At 40.6% G+C, this 12,554-nt stretch overlaps 1 protein-coding gene across 1 annotated transcript in view; it reads right to left on the reverse strand.

Annotated features, from left to right (window-relative positions):
- GLB1 (galactosidase beta 1) overlaps window positions 1–12,554 on the reverse strand; it is a 46,215-nt gene that overhangs the window by 20,566 nt on the left and 13,095 nt on the right. Inside the window, exons 3-10 of the mRNA XM_068404692.1 lie at window positions 7,629–7,779; window positions 7,270–7,330; window positions 6,407–6,501; window positions 4,933–5,113; window positions 3,616–3,674; window positions 2,595–2,716; window positions 2,454–2,494; window positions 1,871–1,983 (exon numbers count right to left, since the gene is read on the reverse strand). Of these exons, the coding sequence (XP_068260793.1) occupies window positions 1,871–1,983; window positions 2,454–2,494; window positions 2,595–2,716; window positions 3,616–3,674; window positions 4,933–5,113; window positions 6,407–6,501; window positions 7,270–7,330; window positions 7,629–7,779 (823 nt within the window). The remainder of the gene's footprint in view (window positions 1–1,870; window positions 1,984–2,453; window positions 2,495–2,594; window positions 2,717–3,615; window positions 3,675–4,932; window positions 5,114–6,406; window positions 6,502–7,269; window positions 7,331–7,628; window positions 7,780–12,554) is intronic.

Below are 12,554 nucleotides of genomic sequence, written 5' to 3' on the forward strand. Positions count from 1 at the left end.
TCGGTGACTTCTGAGTGCTTACTTTGGCAGCTCCTACTTTGTTGGTTTTTGGGGTTTTTTGGATTTTTTTTTTAAAAAAAACTTTGGGCTTACATATGGTATATCCAGCATAAAACTCCTGCTCAAAAGCTCGCCTCTGCACCAAGACAAGGGTTGTTTTTCTGTTTAGCAGGTCTTTTTTTTTTTTTAAACAGACCAAGCAGTATAATTCCCAATGCCCTCCTGTCAAATCTCAGCTATGGACTGATGGAAGCCTGATTTATATTTCCAGTAACAAGTTTATTTCTTCCTCTCTGTACTTGAAAATAATCAAGATATTAAGGCTTAAAGAAAAGAAGAACTATATTTACCCAAGAGAAGTCAAAAGTAGGAAATTTCAGCCAAAATAGTAAAAATTAGAGAATGCTGTCAGCAATTGAAAGAAGTGTAGACTGAAACCCTTCTTCTTTATTACATTTATTAACTGAGGAACCAGTAAAGGAACATTATAATGCGTTAGCCTTGTTACACAGCTAACATGTTGAATATAGTCATTAGTTACAGGCAACTCCATTTTCTTTCATCAGTTCCACCTCAAACTGCAACCGAGTAGATAAGACTGTTACAGGTTTAGAACCCACAGCAGAGACAGGAAAACTTCACTGAGATCCTATGGATATGGAAGGTAAGAGATAAACCACACCAAAGAAAGCTGTACCGTGACCCAACACACCTTAGGTTATACTGAACGCTTCAGATCTTATCAAAGCTCTTTCAGTGCACTAAAACACTACTTACATTTCAGATAGAAATCTTGCCTTGAAGAAAACAACTAAAAAACAGGAAGTTTGGGAATTTCTCTGGTGAGAAAAGCTGTATCAAGACAGGAGGTTCCCCTTGAAAGGCTATCAAAATTATCCCATCAACATAAAGATTAGGGATAATGGAGAAATGGAAGAAAATGACCCACAGCAGGCCTTCTATGGGTACAGAGAAAAGTCATGCTCAACCCTAGAGAAAGGGCAATACGCTTTTGGGAGATCTACTCCCATCAAAAAAATGTCTTTAGTGAATAGGAATGTTGCTGGCACGCAACAGGACAGCAAGTACAAGCCTGAGCCTCGGGACTCCCATGGAATCTGTTTTTAAGTCCTCCAATACAAGGCTATTCAAAATCCAAATACAGGTTCCATGTTTCACTTCAATCTCCAGTTTGTAGATACTGTGCGTTCTTACAGCAAAGGCAAGGCTGGTCCCAGCCACTAGCTACAGTTTGTGGCATCACAAAAACAAGATGTGCTCATTTGGATAAGCACACTCCTTCTCACAGAGGCCCAAAAGCACCACATGAAGCTTGGGCTACAGACAGCCAAAGCACTAAGCTAAAGGCATATCAGGCTGACATTGAGTGATGAGCCTCAGCTGACTGAATGGCTGATCAACGTTACACGGGAAAAGCGCTGTTCACTCCTCCTCCATCTCTGCTCCCAGCCAAACCCTTCCTGCCTTCCTCTGCTCCCCTTGTGCCAGCACTGGCTGTCATCTGACTGAGCCAGCCAATTCAGCTTACTGACCTTGAGTGGAAAGAAAACAAATGCAGCAAAAAAGCAGAGCTGAATCATTTCAGTGTCAGACCTGCACCTGTATCCCCAACACTGAAAGGAAGAAGGGAGCCATCGAGACAGGAAGGATACCCAGAGAGGTGCAAGATCTTTCCCCCTTTTGTAACAACAAGCAGTTAGGTTGGCCTAATCACCTTGTTCTACACTTCCCTTACCTGCAGAAAATAGTAAATTCAGAAGTAATTTATACCAACACAAGAGCGAGAGAGTTTGCAATGCACCAGGGATGTTTCAAAGAACCATTCTGAACATGTCCTAGGGACACTCACCATAGCAATGACTTCCCTCAAGGCAAAATATTTTTCTGTCAGATCTCCTGCTTCACTCAGTGGAGCATCATAGTCGTAACTAGTGGGCTGTGGCATATAGGGCATATTAGCACCTAAGAGAGGGTGGGGAAAAAAAAAAAGTATAGAAACAGTGAGAGAGTTGTTTTTTTTCCAAAGGTATCAGCTTTCAGAGTTCTTTCTAATCACAGCCAGACTCTGCTACATTTTTAGATTCAGTGTAGGCCTTGGTATCTGGGATTTGGCCTAGAGAAACTGTTCCTGATGGAAGAAAACATCCTTCTGAGCTCACACTGCTCTGTTACACAGTCTTCAGAAATATTCTGAAGATAAACAAATTTATCCATGTTTCAACAGCTTTACAGGACTGAGTGAAGCAGAAGTAGCCTTTGCAAAGATAAATACCATGTAGGTTTAGTACAACATGCTGCCAACAGAGTACAGCTACTGCAGACATCTTCCGCCATGTGAAAGCAGGCATAGCTTATTCTTTCATAAAATACATTACTCCCTAATTCTTAAACAGCTCCCCTAAACCATTAGTATAATTTAAATAATTTCTTACCATTCCAATAGGCAAAGTTAGTCCCACCTATAAACATGTACCTAAAAAGGAAAAAAAGCCCGTCCACTTAAATCAGGTTTTGCTGAATTGGGAAAAAAAAAAAATCCCCCCAAAATTAACCTCTGCTGAACACACACTTACAGGTTAACGTTAGCACCACGTGCCAGGATGTCATCAAGTGTTTTAGCTATCGTTTGTGCAGGCACAACAGAATGACGGTGCCCCCAGTGATCCAACCATCCAGTATAAAACTCAGAATTAATCTGAAAGGAGGAAGGGCAAAAGAGGAAGGGAAAACATGAAGAGGGAACAAGAACATCATGCAATGTGATTTAAGGTTACTAACTGTAAGAGGGAAGGAAAAAAGGCACCTTGACTCATTCGAGCCATTTTTAACCTACTATAAATACAGCAAAGTATACACTCAGTCAGTCCTTTTCAGCAGATTACTGGTCAAAGAAATTAAAGGATTTTTTCAATAATTTTATAGGAACACACTGAAAATAATTGCTTAAGTACCAAAGAGCACGGATTTCCTTGGAACCTGTCAACACGAACATGTTTCAGATGCTTGGCATTCAAATAAATGATGGAACCAACACAATCTCTGCAGAATAGCATATGTAGACTAGATGTAATGAAAAATAAAACTTTCAAATACTCGAATTGCATTCTAAACAATTTCATTGCACAGAGATGATCTTGTACCCTCAACGGGCCTTCTCCCTTTGTGAAAATGGCTTCCAGTGATCTCCCATCCCATTATAGCTTGTGCAAAACCTCTAGGCTAGCTGAAAACAGGAAGCAACTTCTAACCTGCCCTTTTAATTTTGCTTTTAACTCCCACCCACACCCGTACCTCACTAACTCATCTAATCATACTTACTGTTTCCGCTGCTTTGTAAACATTTGTCTTAGCAAGGAAAAATACTGAAACAAAATCAATACCTTTTAGGACTAAAATAGTATTTGCAGAACAGCAGTTAATGTGGATTTGACAAACACACACAGAAGCTCCTGTATTCAGTTTTTCTGAGTGACTTGGAAATTATGTCTTCGTAAACATGTTCCTAAAACTGTCCAACACGCTGTGGTCAACTCCTCTCATATTAACCACTGCAAGATTAGGAATTATACAAGAAATTTAAGTGAAAAGACATACCAAAGGGCCCGTAGGTTCACTGCTCCTTTGAGCTAAGAATGCTGCTGTGACATTACCACCTACAAGCAGATAGAAATAAAATTGAGTTACTACACCCATGACTTTTCCAGTCCTTCGTTTTACTGAAATAGCTGTCTTATTTCCCTTCCAATATCCAGCAAAAATCTAGACAAGAAAGTTACTTCAGAAAACTCAGGAATCAATACCTTTGATTCCAGTGTTTAATTTGCAGAACTTATTTAAAATATACACATACATGTATGCATGCATGTCTTTGCTTTTGAGATACATCTTCTGAAAACCCAGCTTTTCTCAGGAATGACATCCTGGCACCAAAACGTCTGAGATGGGTGAGAATTGCTGCTTGGTCATTGGAAAGCACAGGCCTGGGGTTGCGGTACCAAGACCACGAGGAAGAACAGCAGCCAGGCAATTTCTAAAGAGGAGTTTCACTTCTGATCACTCCTACTGGCTCAAGCCATAGGAACTGGAAATAACTACTTCCATGAGTAGCTCACCATCTCATAAATGATACACACAAATCTCAATCTACTTGTAAGAAAACAGGTTCCTTATAAGCACACATCTTTGACTGTAGAGAGAACAACGTACAAAAGAGGCCACACGTAAAAAAATATGGAAAGATCTATCCTGGAGTTTGTTTCTTGTGCCTTAAGCCTGTTTTGCCAAGTCCATGCAGTATACGAACATTTACATCATCAACTCTCCTCTTCTACCAAAAGGGCACTTTCTGCACACTATGGCTGCTTAGCCATTCTTCAGGCCTATATCACAGCAAATTATGGCAGTGTGCACATTTCTAATTATGATGATCAGCAGTCATTTCTTTTCCAGAAACCACTGGCTTAAAAAAAAATTAACTATGAGGGCTGAATTCTGGGACAGATAGAGGACATTAAAAACAAAACAACAAAAAAAACACAGCATCAAAAAAATACATTAAAAAAAAAAATCAATGGAATCAATGCCAACTATTACTGCTCAGTTTTCAGAGATATGCACTATGGGCAGTGTAAACTGTTTATTCATGATTTCATGATGTGAGGAAGTGATTATTACTCTTTAACTGGGTACTTGTGGGTGATTCTTGTACATTTAAGAGTACATCAAACATACCTAAATGCCAGGGAGCTGGGACTTGAAGATCTTTATGGGTCCCTTCCAAAATGAGATATTCTATGATTCTATTACCCCATTTAAACAAAGCCATCACGTTTGTCAGGCAGTCAAGTCAGTTTGTCCTGCCACAAACATACACACAACAGAATTGTTTGGTGACAAACCGCAGTCTCCAACCTGCGGCAAAATCCACTGTTGCGTAAAGACCCTGAAGAGCTCCACATCTCAGGTGAAACTGGCTCGCACCATCAGTTGTGAACAGCACCACCTCATCCCCAAGATGCTGGCGAAAGAGCTTCAGAAGGGCACGCAGATAGTCATAGTCGCAAGCGAAGTAGCTTCCATACTCATTCTCTACCTGCACAGTAAAAGAAAGTCAGTAAAGCAGCAGCAAATTTCAGTCTGCATCTGATACCAAAAACGGAAAGCCCAAATCCAACCATCCTCTTCTTCTGACAGCAATGCTGAAAATGTCATTCTAACTCCAGACCTGAGGAATAAAAGATGACAACGCTTCTAGGCACTCGTTCCACCTGTATCTTACAGTGGAGCAATCATTGTGTGGAGATAAGTCATTTTCCTACAAAATCACTCTCCACATAAAAATCTCGACCCTAGCTACTTAGCAACAGTGATCAAAACAGTCTCTAATAAAAATGAAGAGCTATGACCCACCTCCCGAGCAGAACAATAAAACCATAGAACAGGCTGTGACATGATCAAAACTGCAGCAAAATTTGACTTTTTGAACAGAAATACCTTCAACAGACTCACATGAACAGCAAAGCCCTGCAACGGACTCAAAGGACTGAGGGGAGAAGGACAACACTGTTACTACTGAGAGGTGTGCATCTCGCCCTTACCCCAAGGGGATGGACTTCCAAGCTCCAGATCCAATGCCACACACATACAAAGGTTATTTCTGAAAATCTCATTATAAGCATCTTATTTCTGCCAAGAAATAATTTTGCCCAGTGCTTTTGCTCAAGAGACATAATACATTGTTCAAGAACAATGATCCTGGGCATATTATAAGAAGGGTCTCTTATCCCATCCTGTGCCAACCAGCAAGTTTAAAAAAAAAATTGAAACAAAGCTTTTGTTATGGTCAAATACTAAGAATATGGAACAATCACCACTGCACACCTAGAAAAAGTTTAAGAGAGAAGCTACTCATCATGAACACACAACATTGTGTCCTGAAACATTTACAGCTTAAGTTAGGTGCTAAGAACTAAAAAGCCTAAATTTTGAGGCTGTTTTTGTCACAAGTTTTAGGCTTACTCCATACTGGTTTTGCTTCTATCTGCAAGTACCCTTATTGCCCTTTTTCCTGCCAGAGGGTTTCAGGCAATTGTAATGTATTGTGGCTTTATGTGAGAACTGGCATGAAACTCAGATCTGAAGAGCTCCACAAGTTTCCTCTATTGCTTTCTATAGTTGTGGGAAACAACTTTGACAGAGCAGACGAGTGCTCTGTGAACCCTGGAAACAGTGCATTCGGTTCTTTAGGATAAGGGATTTATTAGAATGTTTCAGCTACCTGAAACTGTCAAGGAACATCTGCGACATTACCACCCAACACCCCTGGAGTGCAAGAGCAATATAAGCATCCATGCTGCTTAGGTTCATTTGATTTTCAAGAAGTTACCTGCACCATGATGATTGGACCTCCGTTTTGATAGAGGTGAGGCCTCATCTTTGGCAAAAGGACACCCATCCATTTCTCTACTGCTGCCAGGTAATCTGGGATACACAAAGCATAAATGTTTCACAACTTTTCTGCTTTTTTTCTAGTTTTTGTTTTAAATTATATATGGGTTGTTTTTACCTAATGTTCTAATGTCAGTTTCCAGTACAGTTTACTAAAAAATAAAACATTTAAGTACAGATGAACTTTGAAAAACACCAGAGAGACTTTAATATGTTTCACACAGGTTGTCCTAATACATTTCAACAGGAAAACAAATTTGAACGTTGCTATGTATACTACTTTTTTTAAATAGCGAATTTATCCCACAATGAGCAGAACTGAAGTCAGATATGATATATATCTTTGTCCCCCAATACGCACTCCAATAAGCACATTAATCCCCTGTCTCATCTCATCCCTCCATGTCTGGTCCATGACCAGGTAGCACATAAGAATGTTGTAACTAGTTCTGAAATTACATGCACGTTGGCCAGCCAGGAAGGACCTCCACAGTAAGTGGCCAGCTGGCCACTGCAAAACTGAAAAACTCAAAGCTGGGAGCTACCTGTCTTTTCCTCAATGGTGACAATGATTTCTCTCTTGGCACCAATTTTCATGAAACTTGTCTATACCTTGGAAACCTTCTACCCTGCTTTGTTCATTCTATGTACTTCTTGAATGCACACTTCTAATTAAAAGTACTGAAGATTTTACTCACAAGATTACTAGATAATTCATACTTCAGCTTAAGTTATGACCTCAAACAGCAAGTCACCTTGCTGCTAAAGTGTATTTTTGCTAGTCCTTTCTGATGCTTCTACCTGAATCAGAAGACCTGAGAACAATAGATTCCTTCTCCAACAGCCATGCAGGAAGACCTCCCTGGGAAAAGAAAGGGAATCACTTCAGTGACCATTTTTAGGAAATGCAAGAAGAATTTAGCCTTTCATCAAAGCATATAGTGAGACCTGAAGATTGATTTTCTACAAGTAATAATTCCCAATGAAAAAACAAATACAAAGTAAGCTTGCATACAAAGTCACTTAGGATGTGTGGATTTTAATATGCTAAACCAAGAGTCTTGTCTAAGGATACACCAAGTATGTTTGTCTACTGTAAGACAGAAATACTTGCATTAGGTTTACCCTAGAAATGAGATAACTGTTACAAAAGGCTGTACCATGTCCCATTCTGCACAGATGTAAGGTCCAGCTCTCAGGATAACCAGCAAACCAGTGTCATTTGCAAGCTGCAGGAAATACTCTAGATCTTTGTCACCAGAAAAATCATACACGCCGAGCTGGGGTTCATGGTAGTTCCACGGCACATACCTATGAAGAGAGAAGAACACCTTCCATTAGGAAACTCCAAATAACAACTGTTTGCACTACATGCCCCAGAGATCTGTAATGCTGAACTGGTCTTCAGATCAGTAAAAGACAAGAATAACTCCATGGCCTTTCTTCTGTGAGGTACTTCATATGGCAGAAGGTGTTCAAATTAATACTGAAATAAGGCTTAGTACTTTGCAGTATGTCTGCAGGAGTCCGTATCAATGCAAGAACAGATTTTGGTAGTGCCATTCTGAAACCATGATGTCTGTTCCAAAATTTAAGTAGTTAACAGTTCTGATGTTAGCAAGTCAGCTGCCAGCTGTATAGTGGTGGGAGGTTTGTGAAGAGATGAATACTGTAAACCACTCACAAAGGAGGTTGTCAAGAACGAGCTTGGCCAAAACAGCACATGACCCTTTGCAAATGGATCACCCAGCTTGCACAGGAAACACCACCCAGACTGACAGGTCCATGCTGCTGCCACTACAAAAAACTTAAAAATGTCTAAGCCTCAACTGATATTGCATCTAGGTCCTGAAAGTTTTCATTGACCAGGAACAATGCAGGTTCTGGAAAACGAGCATGGGAAGAACGGTCAAGTTAGGGGATGCTAAGGTGCCCAGGAGCCTGAACAAAGTAAAACTTCTTTTCAACCAAGTAATAAATCTGCCAAACAAGCAGGCAACCATTTGAGAGAATACCTCTCTGCTACCTCCAGGGCTTAGGAATCCACGACCTCGCCACAGAACATCTCACAGAAGATAAAAAAAATACACTTGGTTGCAAGACAACAAAGAAACACATTACCTACCCACTACTATGCATAGTGTTGCAGCTTATGGCCCATGCTTGACAACCACGAGAGTTTTGGCTTGGCAGAGTACTAAATGGCAGTCGTAGCAGAGACAGACATTAAAATTAGGGATGAGTACAGCCTGAGCAAGGTTCAAGAGAATGGCAAAACTCCTCCTCCATGCATTTACTTTTTTGCACATAGGTTTGTAACCCCTCTTAAGAGAACTGTTTCAGAGAGAACAAATTTGAGAAAAATCTGTAAAACCAGAACTGTGGTTAGTCAAGCAAAGATCCTCTAAGGCACCACTTTTCTTACTGTCAGGGTTTGTTTATATGTTGCAGAGTTAATTTTGTAAGAACTACCCAAGAGGGAAAGAAAGTGCAGAAAACACTGCTTTCAACAAGCAAGAAAAACAGGAACCCTCACATGAGTACACTACTGAAATGGCCACACTCAAACATACGTGCGCATGAGCATCAAATACGAAAATTACAATCTTTCAGCAACATTAGTTAATATTATAGCCTCACAAATGCCAAAATCCTAAGCCTCTGTTTGAAAATACCAAGCTTAAAATTTGTATGCCAGGATGGAGTCAAAGCAACGCAGTCGGCATCAAAAAGCAGATATTCCCCTCTATGTAGTATATTTCTTTTCTTCGTCAACCTGCTCTGTTTCACACGATTAATTCACTTGTAGAACAAACTAAAAGTGCATTTACTGAATAACGTGAAAATACACGTGAAAATACATTCAATGTTAATTTAGTTTTGTGCCCTTTGTCCAAATTTCAAGCAGAGGAGCAAGCTGATTGCTGACATTGAACATCAAAGCAGATAAAGTAGAAAACTGTTTAAAACAAATGACCAACCTAGCTCAAAGCAGCCAGTACCAGAGTATCGTACTGTGCTTGCTTTATCTGTTCCACAGACCATTATCCAGGTTATCACTGCAGACTAATTTTAGTTTGCTCCAAGCCGTAACAGCTATGTTATTTTCAAAACTATTGCTTAGAAATACAGTATTATTAAATTATATATATATGTGTGACTATGGATTTGTCAAGGGCAGATAAACCTAACTCCACTTGTTCACAGGAGAACTTGCCTAAAGGATTAGAGAAAAGGAAAAAATGTGATGTCTCTTGACTTAGCAAGGCTTTTGGTACTTTGCTGTACAACATCCCTATAAGCAAACATGGAAAAAAAAATAGAGGCTAGTTGGTATAACATTAACATAGAATAAAAATTAACCACAAAAGAACAATTTGCTGGGAAAGCAATGGGCTATTTTGAGGAGTATTCCAAGTCGCTTTGGTAGGTCTAACCATACCCAAAGCTTTCATTGACGTCTGGGCGACGTAACGCACAGCACACTTTGCAAATGGGGAGCAGTTGCAAGTCCAGTGAACGTGATCAGCATTCTAAATGCTCTTAACTAATGAACAACACGGTCTGGTATCAACAAGGAATTAAGAGTTACCACTTTTTAATTCTCTCTTGCATAGGAAAATGGAAGGAAGCCATATGGAAGTGGTATCATTAGGAACAGGGTCTGCAGGTACCACTGAGAAGCAGCATCTGACTATGAATCACCAACGTGAGGCTGCAGCAAGAGACAAAGCTCTTTCTGGAGGAATTAACAGGCATGTTGATGTAGTAACTCATTCACTGAAAAATGCCTCTAGCAGAGAGCTTTATGAACTTTTTCTAGAAACAAGGCTGAAGGTCTAAATATGCTTAATAGTGTCTGAGGCGAGGACAAAAGGGTTTCTCCAGCTCCCTTACACTCAAGACGGAAGAAGCTAGAAAAATACTTCCAGAACCAGTTTTAATTTATGTCCCACGCTTCCCCACAAGGCCAGAAAAAAAAAAAAAAAGCAGATTTTAGTGGAGAAGAAGGGAAGAAGTGAAGAAAAAAAAATTATGTGAAATACTATCTTACAGAATGAATCATGATATAAAGGTATTTTAAACACTGGTCTAAAAATTGTACTAATACACTTTAATCTCCCAGTATCTTTTCTACAGCTAGCAATGTCCTCACATTTAACCGTTTTACTTTGAAATTGTTATTATTAGGAAGTATAATTCCTATATACCATTGTACAAATTTATAGCCAGCTGTTAATGCTGTACTGCTTTAGCTACAGAATAATGAATTTATAAAGGAACATCACATTCCTTTTTCAAACTTGAAATGTGGCATTTCTTTTGTATTTGAGTAATAGCATTTACTCTCCATTTACATACAATTTCTAAGCTTTATCCAATAAACTTCCTTTTCCTTAAAAGTCACAGTTTTCCTCTATTTCAGAGAAACGTCAACAGGCAAAAAATCTCACTTTAATGACCTTAATGTACAGTACAATTCTCTAGGGTTTCTTTTTAAACTGTGTAAAATTAAATAGTTTGTACTAATTTCATAAATAATAATGCAGCGTTTTATACCTGATAGTTAAATTACACGTTTATGAGTCTTTAGAAAAAGTAAATTGTGCTTAATGTTTAATTAATAGATATTCTAAACAGCAGCTCTTTCTTAGAGGGAGTTGCTACAGGTTTACAGTTTTCTGCTCATTAGTCAATAAATAGAGTAAACCAAATAAAATTCTCAACATTCTTTAACTTTCTATGATCCTGTAAGGCAACTGTTGATGCTTCCAGGAAGCCTCTCCACTGATCTGTAAATCCTGCAAATATTCAGCCCCATCTAGTGGTTAATTGTTTATCTTCTCCATGCCTAAAAAAACCCAAAACAAACCACTAACTTTCAGTCCTTTCCAGCTGTCTTTGATAGCATTTGTTTCTAGTTGGCAGACACAGTTCAGGAACTGAAAACAAGGACAGTTACCCTTGTGTGACCAGATGCCTCCGCGTGCTACCTGCTGAGGTCAGGAGTGGAGCTCCTAGGTACGCCTCCATCATCTTCTGGGGTGTCACACCAACCACAGCATCAAACTTCAGCCTGCTATTTGGAAGGTTTAGGCCTTGATATTTTAAGCTTTAACGTAAGATCAAGCTTCCTGTAACCTTTTTTCTCATATTCTGTTACTGCTTAAGATGTTACACACCAAGCTGTGTGGTGCAGCTGACACGCTGGAGGGAAGGGATGCCATCCAGAAGGACCTCGACAGGCTTGAGAGCTGGGCCTGTGTGAACCACATGAAGTTCACAACAAGGCCAAGTGCAAGGTCCTGCACGTGGGTCAGGGCAATCCCAAGCACAAATACAGGCTGGGCGGAGAATGGATTGAGAGCAGCCCTGAGGAGAAGGACTTGGGGGTGATGGTTGATGAGAAGCTCAACACGACCCAGCAATGTGCTCTTGCAGCCCAGAAGGCCAACCGTATCCTGGGCTGCATCCCCAGCAGCGTGGCCAGTAGGGCGAGGGAGGGGATTCTGCCCCTTTACTCCGCTCTCATGAGACCCCCCCTGCAGTGCTGCGTCCAGCTCTGGGGCCCCCAACATCAGAAGGACATGGAGCTGTTGGAGCGAGTCCAGAGGAGGCCACGAAGATGCTCCGAGGGCTGGAGCCCCTCTGCTCTGGAGACAGGCTGAGAGAGTTGGGGCTGTTCAGCCTGGAGAAGAGAAGGCTCTGGGGAGACCTTCTAGCACCTTCCAGTACCTGAAGGGCGCCTACAGGAAAGCGGGAGAGGGGCTTTTTACAAGGGCAAGTAGTGACAGGACGAGGGGTAATGGTTTTAAACTGAAAGAGGGGAGATTGAGATGAGATATTAGGAAGAAATTCTTTACTGTGAGGGTGGTGAGACACTGGAACTGGTTGCCCAGAGAAGCTGTGGCTGCCCCCTCCCTGGCAGGGTTCAAGGCCAGGTTGGATGAGGCTTCGAGCAACCTGGTCTAGTGGAAGGTGTCCCTGCCTGTGGCAGGGGGTTGGAACTAGATGATCATTAAGGTCCCTTCCAACCCAAACCATTCTATGTTTCCAGGTGCAGATGGTTATATACATATACTGAC

The sequence above is a fragment of the Nyctibius grandis genome, chromosome 7 (genome assembly GCF_013368605.1).
Source record: "Nyctibius grandis isolate bNycGra1 chromosome 7, bNycGra1.pri, whole genome shotgun sequence".
NCBI lineage: Eukaryota > Metazoa > Chordata > Aves > Nyctibiiformes > Nyctibiidae > Nyctibius > Nyctibius grandis.